At 41.7% G+C, this 24,910-nt stretch overlaps 2 protein-coding genes across 2 annotated transcripts in view; both read right to left on the bottom strand.

Annotated features, from left to right (window-relative positions):
• The window catches only part of LOC131361397 (cytoplasmic phosphatidylinositol transfer protein 1-like), a 66,741-nt gene extending 52,035 nt beyond the window's left edge, over positions 1 to 14,706 (bottom strand). Inside the window, exon 1 of the mRNA XM_058402464.1 lies at positions 14,030 to 14,706. Within this exon, the coding sequence (XP_058258447.1) occupies positions 14,030 to 14,077 (48 nt within the window). The 5' untranslated portion in view covers positions 14,078 to 14,706. The remainder of the gene's footprint in view (positions 1 to 14,029) is intronic.
• A 1,956-nt stretch (positions 14,707 to 16,662) lies between these two features.
• LOC131361393 (testis-expressed protein 2-like) overlaps positions 16,663 to 24,910 on the bottom strand; it is a 36,699-nt gene continuing 28,451 nt past the window's right edge. The window contains exons 9-13 of the mRNA XM_058402460.1: positions 22,468 to 22,588; positions 20,517 to 20,639; positions 20,185 to 20,394; positions 19,880 to 20,000; positions 16,663 to 19,362 (exon numbers count right to left, since the gene is read on the bottom strand). Coding sequence (XP_058258443.1) covers positions 19,213 to 19,362; positions 19,880 to 20,000; positions 20,185 to 20,394; positions 20,517 to 20,639; positions 22,468 to 22,588 — 725 coding nt within the window. The 3' untranslated portion in view covers positions 16,663 to 19,212. The remainder of the gene's footprint in view (positions 19,363 to 19,879; positions 20,001 to 20,184; positions 20,395 to 20,516; positions 20,640 to 22,467; positions 22,589 to 24,910) is intronic.

The raw sequence follows: 24,910 nt of genomic DNA, 5'->3' as shown, positions 1-24,910 counted from the left end.
TGGATGCTCTTTCATTTTTTTTTTTTTTTTTTTTTAACTCGGTCACGTTGTGAAGGGACTGCAGTAGAGCACTGGTTTCCCGACAGTGCGATTTCATTTTGTATGGAGAAGCAAATTCATTCAATAAGAGGAATAATTTCCATAGTAATAGAAATTTATAGATGTGTTAGTGAGGTATGTCACGGAATAGTAATGCCTTGCTTTCTCTCTCTCTCCCTCGCTCTCTCTCTCACACACACACACACACACACACACACACACAGAGGACTGAGGTATTTATTACTGACGCACTTCTGCATTTCTGCACAACAGTAATTGCTTTGAACTGAGATGTAATCTTCTGAAACAGAAACTGTGTCTGTTTGTGTATAATTACTGGAATGCATGATCTATTGATCACTTCGATGTGTCTGTGTCTGTCTGTGTGTGTGTGTGTGTGTTACGTACTAGAATGTCTGTCTAGTCTCAGCTGGTAGTGACACGTATAAATTTCACTATGGATAAGGAAGTGAAATGAACATTTATTTATTTTATTCAGTTTCACGGACACATTTTAATAACCCATTTTGTACATTTTTGTTTCACAACAAGTCATTCTGCACAGAAATAGATTTGGAAACAGTCTGTGTTACAGACGTAACGCTGATAATAATTTTGCCTCCATACATTAGGTTTAGGTTTGTGCCAAGATATTTAATCACCTCAATGTGAGATTCTAATGGAAGAAACTGTTGATTTCCGAGCTGCGACGACTAATCACCAAAATCAATCAAATTCTGCAGTGAAAGCATGTTAGCAACTCATTTCATCACAATGAAATTTCAATACGTTGCTTCACATCATACCACAAGTAGCGAAACCACACTATATTGTCAAAAGTGTTGGGACGCCCCTCCAAATCATTGAATTCAGGTGTTTTTCAGGGGTTGGGTTTGGCCCCTTAGCTCCAGTGAAAGGAACTCAACGTTTCAGCATACCAAAACATTTTGGACAATTTCATGCTCCCAACTTTGTGGGAACAGTTTCCTGTTCCAACATGACTACACACCAGGGCATGATGAGCGAGTTTGGTGTGATGGATCTTGACTGGCCTGCACCTCCTGACCTCAACCTGATAGAACACCTTTGGGATTAATTAGAGTGGAGACTGCGAGCCAGACCTTCTCATCCAACATCAGTGCCTGACCTCATAGTGGAATGGTCAAAACACACACTCCTAAACCTTATGGAAAGCCTTCCGAGAAGAGTTAAGACTGTTATAGCTGCAAAGTGCGAGCCAACTATATATTACATTCATGTGCATGTAAAGGTAGATGTCCCAAAACTTTTGCCAATTTAGTGTAACTATTAGCTTTAAAAATATCTTAAAACTAGGATAAACACATCAATTCATTTTCTTAAATTACACAGTATTGTTTCTTAACGTCCTGATGGAGACCATTAGTCTCGCCAAGATGCCTCGTGAAATGTTTTCTACAAAATACTATGAGTCCAGGTGTGTATCAGATCATCAGGTCAGAATCCTGAATAATAAACAGGTTACAAAATATGATGCTATGTAGCAGTGGAAAACGAATCATTATTGACACGATGAAGCGTTCTATACGGATGTATTTATATAACATTTAACGAAGGAGTCTCCAGTGTCAGAAATCTGTAGCTTTTATGCATGTTCTTATCATCTCAGAGAACTCTCTCATGAACATTAAATATAACAGTAAATGGATAAAAGTGAAAGTAATACTGTCGTTCAGTTATAATGGCAAAATTCTAGGTCATCATTAACATCTTGCTGTGTTAGAAGATAAACAAAAGGCTGTATGCTGCATTTTCCTACACCCTGCTGTGTTTTATTCCTTAATTATGATGCTTTCTATTACCGCAGTCCAGGAAACAGCAGTGTCTGATCTATGGACGTTAGCAGACTCTACTGCATATGAATGTTGTGTGTGAAAATCCCAGGAGATCAGCAGTTTCTGAAATACTCAAACCAGCCCATCTGGTACCAACAACCAGGCCGTGATCAAAGTCACTGATATCACACTTTTCTCCTTTCTGTTCTGTTTGATGTGAACAGTAAATAAAACGTTTGAACTGCATCTGCATGCATTTTGCTGCTCATTAGCTGATTAGATAACTGTATAAATTATATATATACATATACATACACACCGATCAGCCATAACATTATGACCACTGAGAGGTGAAGTGAGTAACACTGATGATCTCATCATGCCACCTGTTAGTGGGTGGGATATATTAGGCAGCAAGTGAACATTTTGTCCTCAAAGTTGATGTGTTAGAAGCAGGAAAAATGGACAAGCATAAGTATTTGAGCGAGTTTGACAGTTGTGATGGCTAGACGACTGGATCAGAGCGTCTCCAAAACTGCAGCTCTTGTGGGGTGTTCCTGGTCTGCAGTGGTCAGTATCTACCAAGGAAGGAACAGTGGTGAACTGGCGACAGGGTCATGGCCGGCCAAGGCTCAATGATGCACGTGGCGCGCAAAAACTGGCCCATGATCCAACAGACGAGCTACTGTTGCGCAAATTGCTGCAGAAGTTGATGCTGGTTTTGAGAGAAAGGTGTCAGAATACACAGTGCATCACAGTTTGTTGCGTATGGGGCTTCACAGCAGCAGACCAGTCAGGGTGCCCTGTGCACCGCCAAAAGCCTCAAAAGCATCAGAACTGGACCAGTGGAAGAAGGTGGCCTGGTCTGATGAATCATGTTTTCTTTTACATCATGTGGATGGCCAGGTGCATGTACATTGCTTGCCAGGGAAAGACATGGCACCAGGCACTATGGGAAGAAGGCAAGACGGCGGAAGCAGTGTCATGCTTTGGGCAATGTTCTGCTGGGAAACCTTGGGTCCTGTCATCCATGTGGACCTTACTTTGACACGTACCACCTACCTAAGCATTGTTGCAGACCATGTACACCCTTTCATAGAAACGGTATTCCCTGATGGCTGTGGCCTCTTTCAGTAGGATAATTCGGTTTGATGAGCACAGTGAGTTTGAGGTGTTGACTTGGCCTCCAAATTCCCCAGATCTCAATCCAATCAAGCATCTGTGGGATGTGCTGAACCAACAAGTCTGTTCCATGGAGGCCCTACCTCACAACTTACAGGACTTAAAGGATCTGCTGCTAACATCTTGGTGCCAGATACCACAGCACACCTTCAGGGATCTAGTGGAGTCCATGTCTCAACAGGTCATGGCTGTTTTGGCAGCAAAAGGGGGACCAACACAGTATTAGGCAGGTGGTCATAATGTTATGGCTGATCAGACATTTTTGGTTCAGACTCATCAGGACACAGTACAATGACATTGTGTGTAAATTCCAAGTGGATGTATGCACCGGAATTACACTATATTGGCAAAAGTATTCGCTCACCCATCCAAATAATCAGAATCAGGTGTTCCAATCACTTCCATGGCCACAGGTGTATAAAATCAAGCACCTAGGCATGCAGACTGTTTTTACAAACATTTGTGAAAGAATGGGTCGCTCTCAGGAGCTCAGTGAATTCCAGCGTGGAACTGTGATAGGATGCCACCTGTGCAACAAATCCAGTCGTGAAATTTCCTCGCTCCTAAATATTCCACAGTCAACTGTCAGCTGTATTATAAGAACGTGGAAGTGTTTGGGAACGACAGCAACTCAGCCACGAAGTGGTAGGCCACGTAAACTGACGGAGCGGGGTCAGCGGATGCTGAGGCGCATAGTGCGAAGAGGTCACCAACTTTCTGCAATCGCTACAGACCTCCAAACTTCATGTGGCCTTCAGATTAGCTCAAGAACAGTGCGCAGAGAGCTTCATGGAATGGGTTTCCATGGCCGAGCAGCTGCATCCAAGCCATACATCACCAGGTGCAATGCAAAGCGTCGGATGCAGTGGTGTAAAGCACGCCGCCACTGGACTCTAGAGCAGTGGAGACGCGTTCTCTGGAGTGACGAATCCCGCTTCTCCATCTGGCAATCTGATGGACGAGTCTGGGTTTGGCGGTTGCCAGGACCTCACAAATGCGCTTCTGGAAGAATGGTCAAAAATTCCCATAAACACACTCCTAAACCTTGTGGACAGCCTTCCCAGAAGAGTTGAAGCTGTTATAGCTGCAAAGGGTGGACCGACGTCATATTGAACCCTATGGATTAGGAATGGGATGTCACTTAAGTTCATATGCAAGTCAAGGCAGGTGAGCGAATACTTTTGGCAATATAGTGTATATTTAATGACAAAGTACGAGGCACACGTTTAAGCACAGACTTTTTAAAGGTCACAATCTCTAAAATAAATTACCCAGGACATTTTGTGGTGATCTGGAAGGTTTTTCTGGGGCACAATGGTGTTGTGTTGAGCCACGGCCATGAAGTGTCCTGTCATGGAAAATGAACTTCTAACAAACGATGTTTATATCTACTCACAGTGAGAGCCAAGGCTACCGCACCTCCAACACAAACACCAGGGAAATTACCCAGCACCAGACTGGACTGTTTTTACTGTAACTGACCAAGCACTGACCTCAGACCAGATATAAACAAGCTGATAACTTATCAGTCTGAGATAATGCAGCACCATATCCTGATCTAGAGAAATGTGAACCAAACAACGAACCAAACTCTAACTACTGCATGAAATTGTACCAAAAATACACTTTCGTTCATCATCTTAAAAGCAGCTGGTTATTTGTGTTAATTCATACATACTCCCGTGCTGAATAAATCTCCTTCAGACACATTTAACTTCAACTGAAGTCCAGCACCAAGCAACGAGTATTGATTCTTCTACAAATGGAGCCGATATCTTTATTTATTGTACAGGCTTTTTCAATTCACTCTATCCAAGAAATCGTTGGCAGAGAAGCTTTATTTCAGAGTCAATATAAATATACACTATATTTGTGGACACCTGATCATCACACCCATTTGTTGTTCATCCATAAACTGTTGCTGCAGTAATAGAAGTACACAGTTGTATAGGATGTATGCTGTTGCATTGAGATTTCCCTTCACTGGAACTACGAGGCCCAAACCTGCTCCAGCATGACAATACCCCGGGCACAAAGAATGCTCCATAGAGACAGGGTCTGTCAAAGCTGATAAAGAATTCTCAAGAGCCCTGACCTCAACCCCACGGAACACCTTTGAGATAAACTGGAATGTTGATGACTGCCCCCAGGCCTCCTCACCCAACATAAGTGCCTGACCTCACTAATGCTCTTGTGGCTCAATGAATAAAATCCCAAGTCATGCTCCACATACTTTTAGCCATATAGTACATCACACATAATGTCTCAATTGGACTGAGAGATTATAAAAAACACATCTGAACAAAATAAAGTTTATTAATTCAAGCATTACAGACTACACCCTCAGTCGAGTTGCACGTACACTATATCGGCAAAGGTTTTGGGACGTCTGCCTTTAAATGCACATGAATGTAATATGGAGTTGGCCCGCACTTTAGCTTCAACTCTTCTGGGAAGGCTTTCCACAAGGTTTAGGAGTGTGTTTATGGAAATTTTTTGACCATTCCTCTATAAGTGCAATTGTCAGGTCAGACACTGATGTTGGATGAAAAGGCCTGGCTCACAGTCTCCACTCTAATTCATCCCAAAGGTGTTCCATCAGGTTGAGGTCAGGACTCTGTGAAGTTCCTCCACACCAAACTCGCTCATCCATGTCTTTATGGACCTTGCTTTGTGCTCTGGTGTGCAGTCATGTTGGAACAGGAAGGGATCATCCCCAAACTGTTCCCACAAAGTTGGGGGCATGAAATTGTCCAAAATGTCTTGGTATGCTGAAGCATAAAGAGTCCGCTGGAACTAAGGGGCCAAGTCCAAGCCCTGAAAAACAACACCTGAATTCAATGATTTGGAGGGGTGTCCCAAAACTTTTGGCAATATAGTGCATGATATTTTTTTTAAATATCATACAGCTATATTTTAAAAAATTTTGGACAACTTATTAGGCATTGGTGGCTCAGTGGTAGGTCTCTTGCCTACCATGTAAAAGGCCCGGGTTCGATTCCCAGCCAATGCCCAAACCCCAGCCATTGGATGCAGTGCCGGTCCCAAGCCCGGATAAAATGGGAGGGTTGCGTCAGGAAGGGCATCTGGCATAAAACCTGTGCCAAGTTGTTGTGCGGACCAGTTGGTCTGCTGTGGCGACCCTTCACACGCAGGGAACAGTCGAAAGATCAACATTTGGTCAACTTATTGATTGCTCAAAGAAGGCCAATGTTTTGCATTAGCTAATTCACAATTCTCAAAGAGTAAATATCAAGTCCATTTAAAAATAGTATTTAATAAAAATCTACATGCATTTAATCGATGTTTATGAGCTCATCATTACTGGTTTGGCACGGACTGTGTATTTGCTCTTCACATGCTCTCACTTAATAGCCAGCCATGCTGAATGATTTCCATCCTTTCCTCTTACAAGTTTTTTCTGTCAAAATGCTAAATCAAAGCTAAGCACACACACACAGTCTTTCCTTAGGTATTATATTGTTCTATGGTACGTGGGGGAAACAGAATCTGCTTCATATCAGCCCTCCTATCCTACCCTGTAAATGTCAGCATCAACAGCAGCTGCTGAAAAACTCCAATCAGCCAAGCGTTGTTGGAAATGTGAACATGGTTAAGCAGCCACGCTGATATGCATTTCTTTAATAGCGGCTGAACTTTAAGGTTATAGGTGTCTGTGCTTTCAACAACTCACCAGCGTTTCTGTTGTTTACAACAAATCAAATCAAAAGGAAAGGAAAAGGGACTTGCGGTTTTAGCTACAGGATCAAGGATCCTTTAATAAGGATCAAGATTTTTGGCTTCTTTATTTAATAGAACTAACTTCACTTGGCTGTTTTCTTACTGAATTTTTAAAAAATTTTTACAAATGCATTTGAATATGTATTCATTTACTGTGTAAGTCTGTTTCTGTGGGCTATTAAAAGGGTTTATTCCTAAACTGATTGTAGTCATGATTTCTATCCTGAGCAAAAACAAACGCTCATTTTAAAAGCTTACTGTTCAGCCCACTCGGAAAGCTTTTCTACACCATCTACGGTTAAAGCGTAAAACGAAAGTAAGCTTGTGAAATGTGCCTTTTTTCCCGCTCAGTAAAACAGAAGAATAGCCCTGTGCTAGGCGTGTAAATGGGCGTTCCAGGAAATTCACTGCCCGCTGGAATGAATCACCATTAGACCATCCTTGCTCCTCTGCAACAGGGCGCTCATCAAGGAAATGACATGCGGTCCACACCTCTCCGTAATGGTCTCCCTCACCCAAACGAAACCTCCGAAAGACATCTCAAATGGGATCTTGATCGAATCAGAGTCATCCTCATTGATACCAGCTGGAAATGGGTGGAGACAGCCGTGCAAATGTGGTCGGGTGACTAAAAATATCCTGTGCGGCTCTCGGAAACCGTAAAGTTGCTCGTGTAATGCGGTTTAACTTGGTTGTGTTGATCCGATTTAGATGCTCAGCATGTACTGATATTAGCACTGAGGAACAATATATACTATATTGTCAAATGTTTCGGGACACCCCTCAAAATCATTGAATTCAGGTGTTGCTTTTCAGAGATTGAGCTTAATTCCAGTGAAAGGAACTCTTAATGCTTCAGCATACCAAGACATTTTGGACATTTTCATACTCCCAACTTTGTGGGAACAGTTTGGGGATGACCCCTTCCTGTTCCAACATGACTGCACACCAGTGCACAAAGCAAGTTCCATAAAGAAGTGGATGATTGAGTTTGGTGTTGAAGATCATGACTGGCCTGCACAAAGTCCTGACCTCAACCTTATAGAACACCTTTGAGATGAATTAGAGCGGAGCCTGAGAGCCAGACCTTCTCGTCCAACATCAGTGCCTGACCTCACAAATGTGCTTCTAGAGGAATGGTCACTCCAAAACCTTGTGGAAAGCCTTCCCAGAAGAGTAGAAAGGCAGACGTCCAAAAACTTTTGCCAATATAGTGTATAAAGAGTGTCATGAGTACAGAAAAATACCGCAAAAAACGCTTTAATTTACAGAACTTTAAAGCTCACTATATTCACTTTGACTCATTTTCTGTGGGTGTAATTATTTGTATTCATTCTTCCTTGCTTACATAAATACATAATCCTGTGATGCTGAACGCACCTTCATTCTGCTTTATCCTTCACTAAAACACATCAGTTGGCAGCATCTCAGGATAATATAAGAACATTCAATTTTACATTTTATCTTTAGATACCTACGCAGCCTGCTCCCGTCCCCGGTGGTGATGTCATTTTGTGTCCATAGTGTGTTCATATCACATAACTAATTATTCACACGTCTACTAGAAGAATGGCCTTCTTTAGAGAAGTCAAGTATGTGATATTTAATCACGGCATGCTTCGCTGACCACAGTGTAAAACAGTACATGGCTTGTGCGAGCATTAGGGAACTGAACGTACCTACAGCATTTAAAATGGAGTTCCTGCTCTCGACTCACCGTCTTGGCTGAATCACGTGAGAGGGAAAAAAGAGAGACTTGTGTCCAAGACTGAAAGGCTTCTGACTGAAATTAGACTAGCAGGAGGCTCGGACAAAACACACGGCTCGAGCTTTGATTTTCTCGGTTAAATCACATGCAAATTATAAACACACAAAACACAGTCAAAATCGGTTTGATTATCTTTTTTTTTTTAATGGAACGCTACCTGAGATGCACGGGATTTGTATAGAATATAATTTGGTTCTTTCATGAATACATTCACCTTCAGTAATACTTTTGAGGTGGTTCCGGAGTCTATTCTGGAAACACTACATATGAAGCAGGAATACACTCTGGAGTACACCCAAGTTCACTGCAGGTCACCATGCCCACACACACACACACACACACACACACACACACACACACACACGGCAGCGTAGTAAATCACTTGGGAATGTCACTTCGGAAACCGGAGAACCTGAAGGAAAACCATGCGGACGTGAGGAGAACACGTGGAATTCCACGCAGACAGTAACCCGAGCTCAGGATTGAACACGAGACTCTGGATGTGTGAGATGGAAACACAACCTGCTGCACCACTGAGCCTACTAACAACAACAACAACAACAATCATATTGACCCATGACTTCAAAAATCGCAGTGTTATTATTTCAGTATGTTCAAGCTGATTAGATTTTTAAATCCCAAAACTAATTAACATTATAATTTTCATTTCCAGTAATGGCATCTGCATTTTGTTTAGACTAAGCAAGTCGTATAGGATGTGACCCTGTCCAAAATACAAGCCGCTTTCCGTACTCTTCCTTTCAAAATTGCTTAAATCCCCGAAAGCAAAAAAAATAAAAAATGCTGCCTAGGCAGATGTTACATGGGTCTTCATGATAACAATACTGTGCACTTTTTAATACCACAAGAAGAGATTATCTGTACATGCCTAAGGTTAACATGCTGTGCTCAGACCTTCGTCTTGCCCGAGAGTCGAGGCGGTCTGTAGCACCGCTGATAGCCGGTGTTTGTATTCCAGTGCTGATAAACACTTGACACCGTCTGAGATTTACGCTAAGTACCATTTCACTGACTCATTTGCTTTCTATGACGCCACTCAGGGTTTGATAATGTGGGAGCTGTGCAAGTCAGCGATAAGAGAGATGCACATGCCGGTTCACACCACAGAACAGCTTAGGAATCGGAGCTTATGGGAAATTCTATTTTTGCAACAAATGTGGCGTGTATTGAGCAGGATTACGGGGCAAGCTGAGTGCTAATCCTTCATTTCGAGCTGCTTTGCAGAAATGAGAGACGGACAGAGAGTGCAGTGTTTTATGGGCAGGTTCTGTATGCAAAGAAGAGATTATGGTGGGCAGAATATCTGGAACCATACACGATACTGCCAAAGGTTTTGGGACACCCCACAAAAACATTGAATTCAGGTGTTGTTTTTCAGGGGTTGGGCTTGGCCCCTTAGTTCCAGTGAAAGGAACTCTTAATGCTTCAGCATACCAAGACATTTTGGACAATTTCATGGTCCCAACTTTGTGGGAACTTTGGGGATGACCCCTTCCTGTTCCAACATGACTGCACACCAGTGCACAAAGCAAGGTCCATAAAGACATGGATAAGCGAGTTGGGTGTGAACTTGTCTGGCCTGCACAGAGTCCTGACCTCAACCCGATAGAACACCTTTGGGATGAATTAGTTTGGGGACTGTGAGCCAGACCTTTGTCCAACATCAACCTTTTGTGCCTGACCTCACAAATGTACTTCTAGAGGAATGGTCAAAAATTCCCATAAACACACTCCTAACCCTTGTGGAAAGCCTTCACAGAAGAGTTGAAGCTGTTATAGCTGCAAAGTGCGAGCCAAGTCCATATTACATTCATGTGCATGTAAAGGCAGATGTCCCAAAACTTTTGGCAATATAATGTATCAATCTCATTCGAGGATTAAGGGCTAACAAACAAAAAACATTAGGTCTATATCTGTTTAGTGTGATTTAAACCGGACATAGCCAGTTGGATCAATGGATCAATTCTTTGGAACAAATATTAATTCAACTCTCTCGGTACAGCGGAGCAGAAGAAGTATCGCGTGAGGTGAATCAGCAGGATGCGGCTGAAAGCTGAGCCACTCTCCCATGGGCATCGCTCACTGGTGTGCATACTCCTGTTTCAGGTTAAAGTGAACTGCACACCACTGATTGTTATAAATCTCACACCATGCAGCAGTCCCTTGCTGTGTGACATACTGTAGCTGCGATCTGAAGACTCCCCTGCATGATGAGGTGCCAAACCAAACAGCTGCTCACAACATGATTGTGCAATCACACAAGACTCCAATCCAGCACAACTCCTACCACACCTGCATCCGCGACCGGCCGACGGTTCCTTTATACGCACCAGCTGGGAAGGCAGACATAGAGTCCTCCTCTAGGACCACTAGAACACTCGCATCTGGCACACACATCTGACTTAAGAGACTCAAAGCAAAATTCCGCTCGCACCCCATTTCTTTTCCTTTAAACTCTTAAGAACCGGTCGGCAATTCTCCTGCTTTATGAGCCGAATCATTACGTAATCACATGGGAATTTCATAAAAACAACAAGTTCTCGCTTCACAGTCCAAAGTTAAATCCTGCAGTGTCTGCACATATATTTGATATCCAATTAAAACATTACAGAAAACACCAAGATGAGGTGCAGGTGCTGTGCCACAGTGAGTAGCAGATTAAATGCACTGTGGAAAGTTAAAGATATTCTGGTGGTGGTGGTGGAAAGTGCTGTCCAAAAAAATACACCCACAGATGCTGGAACTGGGATGAGATATGATGAATGTGAAGGATAAAGGTCATTTTCACAAAAAAACAGTAGTATGAAGGGGATCAGTCAGAACCAGTAAATATACATGCAGTCAGTCCAGGCCTTCACACACAGCACTCTCTGGCTTGCTTTTCTGACCACAGCTTGCTCTACCATCTCTCGGCTCATGCTATAATGGTTTTAGGAAGCTGAGCACACATCCTTCTTTAGCCACTGTTGACCTTCTTGGCCACCCCCCCCCACCACCACCCCCCCTGCTCTCACTGTCTAACAGGAAGTGGTTGTCCAGCCAAAGCCCCGGCTCAATGTGTAGTGTCCTGATAACGGTTTACGCAGCGATGCTAGTACTGACCACAGGAAAACAGTGCTCCAGTAAGAAAACCACTTAAAAAACCCAAGGGTGATTTCATCGCGCTGTATTTCTTTAATGCAGAATGGCGTATGTAGTGGCGCATTGATTTGCCTAATACAAGCCCTCAAGATAACTTCCATATTAGGTCATTTCTTTTAATGAGATTTGGAACAACCCTTTCCTGCCAAAACAACTTCACTAGACTGCCAGCTACTGATGCGTTAACATTCACGAGTCTTCAAACACAGCACTGTGCATTGTAAATGTAAATGTACACTGATCAGGCATAACATTATGACCACCTGCCTAATATTGTGTTGGTCTCCCTTTTGCTGCCAAAACAGCCCTGACCCGTCATGCACTGTGTATTCTGACACCTTTCTATCAGAACCAGCATTAACTTCTTCAGCAATTTGATCAACAGTAGCTCGTCTGTTGGATCGGATCACATGGGCCAGCCTTCACTCCCCACGTGTATCAGTGAGCCTTGGCCGCCCATGACCCTGTCTCCGGTTCACCACTGTTCCTTCCTTGGACCACTTTTAATAGATACTGACCACTGCAGACCAGGAACACCCCACAAGAGCTGCAGTTTTGAAGATGCTCTGATCCAGTCGACTAGCCATCACAATTTGGCTCTTGTCAAACTCACTCAAAGCCTTACGCGTGCCCATTTTTCCTGCTTCTAACATAAAGGACAAAATGTTCACTTGCTGCATGTTCTCCCCGTGCCTGCGTGGGTTTACTCCGGGTACTCCGGTTTCCTCCCACAGTCCAAAAACAAGTACATTAAGTTGATTGGTAATTCTAAATTGCCCATAGGAGCCTTTCGCCCAATGTGTGCTGGGATAGTCTCCAGCAGATCCCCATGACCCTAATTAGGAATAAAAAAGGTATAGACAATGGATCGATGTTCACTTGCTGCCTAATATATCCCACCCACTAACAGGTACCATGATGATGAGATCATCAGTGTTTTTCAGTTCACCTCTCGGTGGTCAAAATGTTATGCCTGATCGGTATAAGAGGAAGAACAAGCATGAGGAAGAACAAACCTGTTTATACACCTGCCTTGTATTTTGTTTCAAATGTACTTAATAGTGCCAAAAACTTTTAAACAAGGTCTAAAAGCAGATAGGAATCTGAGGTTTGAGATCCGAGTGGTCATCCGGTATCAGAAATCCGAGCCGTTTTCAGCAACCTACACCTTAGCTTCAAACTGAGAAGATCTCAGTTCACATTTGTTTTCAGTTTTCAGAAATTGTGTCCACCTCTAGGCTCACTCTCCTGCTCAGTAAGGGAATAAAGAAAGAAAGATGTAGCTCATACGATGTCACATTTCCCTTGCTATAACTTTTTACCCTAGTCGTGCTTAACACACGTTTGTAATCTTATTGGTATGTACCCTGTAACACCAGCCCTGATCTACAGCTTAAGGTCTGAAGCTTATCCTAAGCTCTGCTCAAAGCTGTGCTTAAAGTGCAGGGTGGAGCAACTCCAACACAACACAAGGCTTAATATCATATGACTTAAGGACCATAACATCACAGCGTCAGCTTACACAGATGGCTGAAACAGACATCTGCAGTTTTTGAACTGACTCCTTGTTTCATGTGAAGAGAAAACGCCTACATTGATGAAAACCTGTTAGGGTTTTTCTCGCATCTAGTGCTACTTTTTAAAGGCGACACAGTGTTACAGTGTGAAACGTTGCTGTGTCAGCGCTCCAAGGTCCACGGGTTCAATCCTAAACTTGTGTTACTGTGTGTAAGGAGTCAGTTGTTCCTGCATCTATCTGGATTTCCTTCAGGTTCTCCAGTTTCCTCCAGCCATGCTCATGTGAACTCCCTATTGTACCCCTTGAACGTGTGTATGCATGATGCCCTGCGATACACCTTCAGGGGTGTTTTTTTCATCCGCCTTACATCCAGTGTTCCTGGATACCTACAGTGTAGAATGAACACTTCTAGTTTTATTAGGATTTAATAATTAGGGCATCAAGGATTTAGTGATTAAGGTGAAATGGAAATAACATACAGTGTTCAGTTTGACATATTGACATCTGAGAATTCGACTCTGAGGAGTCGACACCAAGAGTGTTGATTAAGTGTTTGCGTGCACACACACACACACACACACACAGAATGGTGTATGATTTCATACGGTCAAACTTATCCAATTAACACTCTGTAGTTTGAATTACATACAGCGCTGAAGGAAATTGCCACAGCACTGAACCGACTCCTGAACCGACTCGGAATCGAATGAAATCAATTCCAGGTGTCCACGCTACAGAATTAACCAGATCAGTTAAAACAGTTTTACTAATGAAGACTTGTGGGGGGGAGAAAAAAAAACTTACCTCTTCAACAGTCAGTGGCATACATATTCGGTACTCTTTCATCAACATGTTCCCAGTCTGTGAGTGTAAACTTAGTGTGAAGAGAAGAGATGGAAATTAAAAAAAATCCTGAAAATACAGACGAGAAGAATGGGAAGTTGTGAAGATTTTTGCTCGGTGAGCTGCTCCTCTTCTTCGCCTTTCAGAGAAAGTAACGTTTTGTTCTTTAAAAAAAATAAACTTATATATACATATATATATATTTAAAAAAACGAGAATGTTGTCGTTGTTGAAATGTTAACGGTACACGGTCTTCGTGGCACTGGCAGATGTGTGAAGCACAAGAAGGCGGTCGCTAGCCTTACTCATCTGTCACAATGCTAAAAAATGTAGCTTTTCCGTCTCGAGCGCGCGCGCTCACATCTTTTTTTTCTGCGCGCGCGCGTGTGTGTGTGTGTGTACTAAAAAGAAAGAAAGGGGTTTGGTTTATCGGGTCCGTTTGACGTTTCAGTGCGGTTCGGCAAGATTTAAAGACATAATCGTTGCACAACCTCCTCGGATTTTTTCCTCGTCGGGATGCGCGAGAAGTTCGAGTTAGCAGGAAGAGCCTCGGCGCGTGCCTGTTTTCTCCGGCGACGACGCGATACTTACTTCACTGCAGTTTTAACCAGGAGCGCGCGCTGCATGATGACCACGCGGGCTGCAGGAAACTACACCCCCCACCACACACACACACACACACACACACCCCCCTCCCACCCCGTGTCCGCGAGACAGGAAACTCACCAATAGCTTTCGTGCGCGCGACGTTTCCAGAGGAACACACACACACACACACACACACAGCTGCCCGAGCAACAACACACGAAAAAGCTCCTTCCACTAATTAGATAACCTTTTTGGAATAAATACATTTATAGTATATTAAGAAAAAATAAGGAGAATAAAACGTTATTGATAATCCACAGTATAATATGTTGCCTAGACACTGTTTAATCTAACAGCGTTGTTTATCAAGAACCAAAAGTAATGGCACCCCCCCTCCATACATTAAAAAACACAAAGAAAAAAATAATAATAAATATTCCGGGTAATACAGTGCCATCTCCTGGTTAAGGAGAGTAAGCACAACAGAATTATTTATTCCAGAAGGCAAAGTGACATTCAAGTAGTCTTAATTTTAAGGTAAAAAAATATATTATATAATACATTTATTTGTGATTAGTAACCACTGGTCAGGGTTGGGGGTAGCACAGTGGCACAGTTGCACTGTTGCCTCACAGCAAGAAGGTCCGAATCCTGGGTGTGGAGTTTGCCCCACAAACTGTTCTACCCGTTCCTGCGTGGGTTTACTCCGGGTTCTCCGGTTTCCTCCCACAGTCCAAATACATGTACATTAGGTTGATTGGTGATTCTAAATTGCCCATTGAGTGCGAGTGGTTGTCTGTCTATATGTGTGGTCCTGTGATGGACTGGTGACCTGTCCAGGGTGTACCCCTGCCTTTTGCCCTATGTGTGCTGGGATAGTCTCCAGCAGATCCCCATGACCCTAATTAGGAATAAAGTGGGTATAGAAAATGGATGGATGGTAAAGGTTATGGTGGACCAAGGAACATGGGGAGTGAAGTGGGTATTCACACACTTCGGCTACAATAACTACAAAAGATTTAGTAGTCTTTATCTCTTTGGATTTGGCGCACTGGCAGTGAGCCACCTTAGGTTGAATGTCAGTCCATGACAGTGCACCATATACACAAATGTTCACCTAAAGCCAGTTTAACAACCATAATGAGGAAGGAGGAAACCCACAAATCTGTAGGAAACCCAGAAACCATGACACATCCTGCACCACAACACACGTCACTTACTGGGTTAATCATGCAGCATAACTTCATATCTGCTTCCCTTAATCTATATACTGTATATTACTGGGCTATTTATGGATTTGAACCCCCCCCCAAAAAAAAGGTTCCTCAGTTCAAGAGACACCAAAACCGAGAGAAATAAGAAAAAAAATCTTTATTCATCTTTCGTTTTAGGAGAAAAAAAATACAGTTCATACAGTTTAGTAATCAAGAAAGACACTTGGACAATAGTAAGCAAAGTATGCATATACAAGCTGGCATTTCTTGTGACACTTGTTTGGAGAAGGCATTCTGAGACCGAAAAGGAAAGGAAATAGCAGATCTATTATTAATACTGCACTGATTTTGACACAGTATTTGCCTGGCATACACAGATTTCTGATCCAGTTTGCATTATTAATAAGAATGTCATCATATTACACCTCCTTCTGGCTGATGATTCAGTAATACAGATTAACCTTGTCGAGAGTGATTAACGTTGTTCCCATTCCTGATCGACAGCTACATTTAGAGCGAAGGGGAAAAGAAATAATTAAAAAATGAAGCAGAACTAAACACATTTCCTACCCTGTCAATTACAGACAACAAACAACCAGGGGAAGGAAGGAGGGAAAAAAAAAAAAAAGACATTGTGAGAGAAAACCATCAGAGCAAACATGTAAACAAAGGAACTTCAATGTAAGAGAAAGGCTTGGCACCGTCGGCATGATGTTTATCAGTAGTGTGCGGAGTATAAAGTTTCAGCGTACCAGGATACACAAGAAATATCACCACAATAGTATTGTTTCATTTATTTCTTGTTTTTTTTTTTTTTTTTACTTCATTTCTTTCATGCATGTGCCTAGATCAATAATGGGTTATATGCTCAACACACTGTAAAATTGGGCACTTGGGTTGGGGCAGTAGCTCTGAGCAATATCCCTGCTCCCAAAATAAAGACATTCACAAAGCATTACAAGCAACCTCTCATTACAGACAGGCTGGAAAAAGAAAACTGCCGAGGTTCATTTCAAGTTAATATCCTTCCCCAATGGAAACATACACTAGTAAACAAATCACAATAAAGTGTGAAGATAATTGCGTTATAAACCACAGGCGATATCTTTCAACAATTATAGTAACATCTCAAACAAGGCCCGGATTTCCGTAAACCGTTATGGCACGATGGTGACCGTTAGACACCGATTAGCGAGTGTTTAAACCATTTCTTTACCATCTCTGCACTCATCATACCAAGCCTTAGATGTACAAAACAGACCAAAAAAAAAAAAAAATAATAATAATAAAACCCAAAAACAAAGAAACAAAAGCATGAAACAAAATTTTTTTTTTTTACTGCTTGGATATTACAAAAAAAAATATATATATAATAATAATAATAATAATAATAATAATAATTTGCTTCATTCACATAGGATCTGAATTGGGAATGTTTTACATTATTAAATAAAAATTCAGAATAGAAAAAAAAAATTAAATTTCTGTTCCTGGCAAATCAGCATTGCATTCATATTATATTTATATATATATATTATTTCTTTTTAAATCAGTAAAAGATCTTCGTATGTTCTTCATTTGTATCAACTCTTATAGTAGCATGAACTGTATACACTAGACCTACACACACACACACACACACATACACAATACAAAAATCATACATTCATTACTCCCAGACTTTCCACATCCCGTGTATATAATATCATCATGGTCGTAACACCCAATCATACACACTCACTAAAAAGTGGCACTGAGAAGTAGGATCATTCACTCGATACAGAATGTACTCATGGGAAGCAGGTCCGTCATCTTCTAGTCATATTTTTATGGCCCGGGTTTTGCTTGTGTGCTTGTTGACGTGTATCATCATAACCGATACCGTCAAAGCCTGAACTTGGGCAGAATCGTGAGCCGAAGCAACAGGGGCAAAATGATCTAATTTTGTTTCTTTTTAAAAGCATTATTCATCACGTTATATATATAGTTAGTGAACAAATAGTTGTACACACACAAAAAATAGCTTACATTAAAGAAATTTAAAGGGGCAGTTTGTACATTTTGTGACTAGGATTTAACTTTCTTTGTGATCAAGACACATGTAAAAAAATAACAATATAGTATGAAGAGGTTTTCCCCAGGGTGCCACACATGTGACGGGATCATTTTGGTCCAAAAACCACTTTTACAAACTGCACCTTTAAAATGCATGGGTGTAATGATTACGCTGGCTCTTTTCAGTGTGTGTTATGCAGTTAATGTGTGTATAGCTGCAGCTAGAGGGGGTGTCTGTATATTAATACCGTCATTAGTGTTAATACGTCACAGTATTTGGTTATTAACGGGGTAAAACCATATAAATCTTGGGGATGGGGTTAAAAAGGTGCAGCTCTGGATTTTGAGTGTGGAAAAGCTTTTATAGTCACACTGATATTGAATGGAGCAAGCAGTATACACCGCTACAGACCACAAAACACACACTTAAACACAGTGCTGTCCCAGGAGGCATGTACTGATATGGCTTTATATGATATACTGTGATATTGTGTTCAGATGAGACGCTTGGGTCTATTATAAACTGGTTGTTTAGATGTGTGCATTTGATGCTACTATTATATTAAATTAAATAAACAACACCCATAATAATGTACCCATAGACGTTATAACATTCTCTCTTACATTCGCACGCAAAACATTAGCCTTCTAATAGCCTGCTTCATGATACGAGAATAAAAATGACTTCATCGAGGGCAGTGTACTCAGGCACAGTGTACGTCTAAGCTGATCCAGGCTCCAACGATACCAAAGATCTGATCATTTCAAAGGAAATCATATAGCTTAGGGTTATCGTCACATACAGAGGGAGTCTTCAAGTCCTTCTGCACCATGACTTTTTGTGTTACTCACACACTCTGTGTGATAATTAGCAGAAATCAGTGTGTTAGTGCATGACACAGAAAAAAAAATAATCTCCATAGATGTTTAGTATGTATTAAATCGTAGTGCAGTGGACCTCCAAGAGTTAACGCTTTAGGCGCTCATAAACACAGATATGCACAGATATCTTTACCTGATTAAATATTCGTGTAACCATCGGTCTTCCTTCATAGGTTTTCATTGCACGTGGCCATCCTTCCTGCATCAACATTACTTATTACTCTAGCTCTATACTCTCCGTGTTTGTCCTCGCATATTTCTTCCACAGGAATGAACCATCTTGTTGACAAAGTCATTAAAGCAGCGTTGTCTTTCTATGCTCCTCTACTTCTTCAAAAGTTCCATGACTTTTGTAGCCATGGTATCAGCTCTCATTTTGCCAATACTGGAACTGGTAGTTGTCCTTCACAGCCCCTCAGTCGTAGGTAGTAGGTCAACCTCGGGGACAGACGTGACTCCCTTGCTCTCTGTTGCCGTCGCATCTGACCGAGGGTCCATGGCAGAATGCATGACGGTGAGCCACACGTCGTCCATGTTTGGCATCACGAGGATTTTCTGTGGAATAGTGTACATAGGAATAAAGGAATAAGCACAGACAGATCCATTATTGTGTTCCATTATGGCATAAGAACTGTGTACTAGAAATAAAACCAATCTAAATGTATCTTACTCACTTAAATGTATAACACAAGTTTATATGCAAAGTGCTTTAAGCAATCATCCTTGTCACTAAACTAGATCCTTACTGAGCAAAGCAGAGGAGACAATAGGAAGAAAAACTCCCTGAGATGACACGAGGAAGAAAACCTTCCTTTAGGAACCAGACTGTGAATGAACCTGTCCTCATCTGCCTGGGTGATGGTGGATAGTGGGATTGTAAATCATTACTCTCTTGCAACTATAAAGCCATGAACAATACATCCGAAGAGTGAAAGGATGCTCAGTGCGAATATATTGTGAACAACAGTATTCGGATTAAAGCAGCAGTTCTTAGCTGACACAGTTTACACTACTTGATCCAGTCTGATGTTTTAACTAGATCACCGCTAACCAAATGCGCTCAAGTCTTTACCTGAAACTCTTGCTCCAGTTTCTTTTCTATCCAGTCAGTAACGTGGGCGAGCGTCACTTCTCTCTCTCCGAGTTTGGGCCGAGCCTTCAGCTCCAGGAGAGGAGGGCTGCGAAATCCGTACCTGAACATGAAAAACACAACACTGTTTAATGCTTCTTTATTGCCCTTATTCAAATTCAGCTCAGTAGCTCATTACACTTTGGTGTATATTTGTAGCATCACGTCTAATCCTGTATTGCTGCTATTACATTTCCTTTACCTCTGGTATTTGTCTATTAGTGAGTGATGCGCATTATTAAGCTTACCATATCCTGTCAGTTGGGGGAGGCGGGATGTTGACAGCCAGCGTTCCTTTACACTCCTGAAGTTCCACAGTGAGGAGGAGTGGTGTGTTTGACACTTCCTCAATTTTCTTTTTAATGAACTCGGTCTCTGTAGCCTTCTGGAAGTATTTGTTCTTGGTTATCTTGTCCACGAATCTCATGATCTTGCTCGGCCTGTGGACTCCGGCGTATCTGCAAAGCAGGAACATGACCGGTTAAATGAACCGATAACAAAATCTACCATTATATATTCTAATTTCCTGGGAATGGTGTTTATCTGAAGGAGGTAGAGAAGTGACAGAGGATCCACTCACCCCTCTGCGCCCGGCTGCAAGTTTTTATCAGCGATGTTCTCCTTCCCATCGTCTTCATCAGAAGACCCGGCGCTGGAAGACTCTTCGTCGCTATCGGCCAGGCAGTACGTGCGTGGCCTGTGCCTGAAAAATCCATACAGACGCGTATGATTAACTTTCATAAACTCTAGCCTTAGACAGAACTCACATAAGCCAGTCCACATTTTCAATCTGTTTCACGTTCTCATCTTAGGTGAACAAAACACTATGAACTATCAATGAAGGCACAATGTACAGTGTGCTGAAATATAAAAAAGCATGCGTAGATCACAATCCTACAGAACACACAAGACGGTGTGGGTAATGAGAGGATATAAAGAACAGTTCATTGTAAGTAGGTTCGTATGATTTAAAAAAAAAGGTCACTGTCCGAAATTTGGTGACTGTACCACTAGGGGGCTGCAATGGGATACACACGAATGAGATTTTCTCTATCTGAGATCCAAGATGATTCGAGAGGTCATTTCAGCCAAATAGATCTGTTGCGTCGGAGTAAAATGAGAATTTCACCCAATGTTAAACCTAAAGAAAATGCTTTCTTTGTCTAACTATTATAAATCTTTGGCTACAATAATTCAGAGCTCGTTTCTCTATCCAGACAACAGGGCTCAAGGAATAAGAAACCATTGTTCTATTAAGCAGTAAGTTGGGAGTTTGAGCCGTGTATTATTCCTGTTGAACTGTAGTGAACCGGGGATTATGGGTAAGATTGAAGGTGTCACTAGGCCTAGAGGGAAAGGAGAGGATGCGAATGGTAACAATGCAGGTTTTAAGGTGGAGTAGAAATACCGAAACTTTCATGCAAAATGAAATATGACAAAATCTAAATAAGCTGGATGTCTAATTTAAAGCAAAGTCTCAGCTTCCAAAGCTACCAGGTGTGAAAACAGTGGTAAAGTTGCCTAGTCGTTGTATAAGCAATCGAATTTATTTGAATGTTAGCCAGAAATATACCAAATCGCTTCAGGACTCTTTTTGTCCTTTTTTTCTGCAACTGTTACATGGAACTGGTGTTACCTGAATGCTGAGACTTTTGCCTTCGTCAGAAGCACAGTTTGGCACAGAAGGTCAAATCTGGTGCTTCTGCTTCACTCCAACAAACATTACACTATAGATCAGCTCTCAGAATAGATGCAGAGTTACTCACCGAGAAAGAGAGAGAGAGAGAGAGAGAGAGAGAGTGCAGAGGAAACAAAAAAGCAGTATACTAGTTATTAAATAGCAGCGGATTTCAAGTATAATTAATCCCAGTGAGATTATAATGCTATTAAACGAATAAATAAATTCAGAAGAGTCTCTGATTGGTTGTTAGTACTAACAGTATGAACCTATGAGGAAACAGGGCAGAACTTGACAAAGGTGAGGTTTGTACCTAAATGCTGTTAGGAGTCTTTAAAATGCATAAAATGCACTTTTAGAGGCGACCAGCCTTTAAATCTTGCAAATATATCAAAAGTGGCCCAAGGAAGGAACAGTGGTGAACTGGGGACAGGGTCATGGGTGGACAAGGCTGATGCACATGAGGAGCAAAGGCTGACCCGTATGATCCGATCCAACAGACGAGCTACTGTTGCTCAAATTGCTGAAGAAGTTAAAGCTGGTTCTGATAGAAAGGGGTCAGAATACACAGTGCAGGATGGGTCAGGGCTGTTTTGGCAGCAAAAGGGGGGGACCAACACAATATTAGGCAGGTGGTCATAATGTTATGACTGGTCGCTGTATTTGTTCTTTAAACACAACCAAGTCTATATAAAAGTTATTACATACTTTAAGTGAAGCACCAAACAATTCAGTTATGCGGTTAGTTTGAGACTCCTGGATGTACGTTATACTGGATGTATACCTGGATGTACATAATACCTCATTAACACATCAACTGAAATGAAATGAAACGCACTCGTGCTCGTCTTACCCTTCTTTTCCAAACTCGCCGACAGCCTCGCCCTCCTTCCCCAGTCGCGACAGGTTCATCTTTGTCTCCAGAGTCATAAGGAACGAGCCTTTGTAGGAGACTTCCACATCAAACCAAAGACCTGAAAGCCATAAAAGAAGAGAAAGATAGAGAGAAGCTTTAGTTACATGCAGCTTAATAGCCATGGATTTAAATCAGACGCGGTTGGAAGTTTAGGATATAGAAACGGTTCAATCAGAATCTGTGAAAGGAATTCATTCAGCTAGTGAGAAAGATGACATCATGCAGGAGAAAACATCCCTGCACTGGCTACCTGTTAAACTCAGAATTGACTATAAATTAGCACCACTTACGTTCAAGGCTCTAAATGGTTTAAACATATCTAGCTAGTCTTCTAACACGTTACAATCCGCCATGCTCTTTAAGATCACAAAACTCCAGACTTCTGGTAGTTCCCAGAATATCAAAGTCCACATAAGGGGGTAGAGTGTCTTCGTATTTAGCTCCTAAACTTTGGAATAGCCTTCCTGACAGTGTTTGGGGCTCAGACACAGTCTCCCAGTTTAAATGTAGACTATCTCTTTAGCCTGGCATACATTTAACACATCCCATAACCTTGTGCTCCAGTACATCTGATTAAATGCACATTATCATCTAGTGCTGCTAATATTACGAACAGCAGCGACGCTAATTCTGTTCCATTGTTTCCCTTCTTCTACCCATCCCGAGGCATACAGAGACTGTGCCGGCTCCAGTGACATCCGGAGGTGGACCAGCTCCAGCTGGATTCTGCTTTGTGAGGATTGGGGTATTCAAAGCAACGCTGTCAACCTTATGTGGATGACAACAACCTCCTTATTAATTTACATAATATTTTACACACTCTGTATCGGCATCACACAACTGACTATACATAAATGCACGATATAATCACACTCTCCGCTGTCACCCAAATGAGGATGGGTTCCCTTTTGAGTCTGGTTCCTCTCAAGGTTTCATACAATCTAAGGGAGTTTTTCCTTGCCACAGTCGCCTCAGTCACCTCAGGCTTGCTCACTTGGGATAACATCTAGGACTATTTGTCTGTTTATATATTTGTTGTTTTCTTATGTTGTTTCTTATGTAAAGCTGCTTTGAGACAATGCTCTTTGTTAAAAGCGCTTTACAAATAAACTTGATTTGAATTGAATTGAAAACAGCTGGACATGGGTTTATGACCATCCTGGTAAACAGTGGTGAGTCTTTAACAGCAGGAGTGAGTGAGTGAGTGAGAGAAAGAGAAAGAGAGAGAGAGATATTTGACCTTCATTTGAGTCACCATTTACATCACGTCTGCATTAGCATCATTAGGTCAGTAGAGGGCAGTGTGGGGAAGAGGAAATATTCCCGACAGCTAAATTTAGCAACACAAATTCCTCATAAATGAACATTTAAAAAAAATAATCTGAAAAAATTACAAATTCACTGACTGAAGGCATGCAAGACAAATATTGTGTAGATTGGTTGTATCTGCTTGGATCATGATCCTTGTGTTTGTTTCAAACAAAAGATGGATTTTAACAGAACAAATATCTGCCATATCCGTCACAGTGATCCTAACGACGTCCACTGGTCACTTCTGGGTTCAGTGTATTACTGCAGTCATACTGGGATACACCGGGTTATGCAATCACATTACTCAGACGGAGAGGAGGCCAGAGACGGGTCAGAAGAAAACGCCTACACTTCTGAACAACAGCCAAGCAGGTCTAATACAACAGACTGCTTCATAATGGAACACAGTACAGTGTGTGTGTGTGAGACTTCACTGCATCTTACACTCGGTCAAAGCGAATTAATATTCAAATCATTACTGAACTTAACAATGAGGCATTTTGTCATCACATGACATCATCGAAAATCAGATGACCAGATAAACAAGGTTATGGTTGTGGTCTCTCTCTCTCTCTCTCTCACACACACGCAGCCTTGATCACGGCACGGTTAATCAGGAACCACTTGAAACACTGAGGGGAGAGATGAGGAAGTTTCATTCACCATATGACTCATGTTCAGGAAATTTGCTCATGAAATCTGAATAAATGATTGGTCATTTCTACCAGTGGTGCCATGCCTTGATATTCATCCAACGTTATTAAAGTAATAGTTCACCCACAAACATTTCCTTTCACCCAAATATTTCAGACATGTTCAGGGTCTGTATTTTGCCTCTTCAGTTTAGTTTTTATTTTACTAGACTAAAGGTTGCATATATAAAACAGAAGTAGTTTTTTTACTCAGCATGTGATTTGGTATCTCTCTCTGTGCAAGCAGAACTGATGCAGATGTTATTTTGACTTGTGTGGATGTATTTGTGTGTGTGTGAGGCACAAAGCCCCAAATAACCTCATTAATAGCATTACTACATAAACTGATAGCAATTCCATTAAAATCCTTGTCTTAC

The sequence above is a fragment of the Hemibagrus wyckioides genome, linkage group LG11 (genome assembly GCF_019097595.1).
Source record: "Hemibagrus wyckioides isolate EC202008001 linkage group LG11, SWU_Hwy_1.0, whole genome shotgun sequence".
Taxonomy (NCBI): domain Eukaryota; kingdom Metazoa; phylum Chordata; class Actinopteri; order Siluriformes; family Bagridae; genus Hemibagrus; species Hemibagrus wyckioides.
This window is presented reverse-complemented; position numbering and strand designations above follow the sequence as displayed.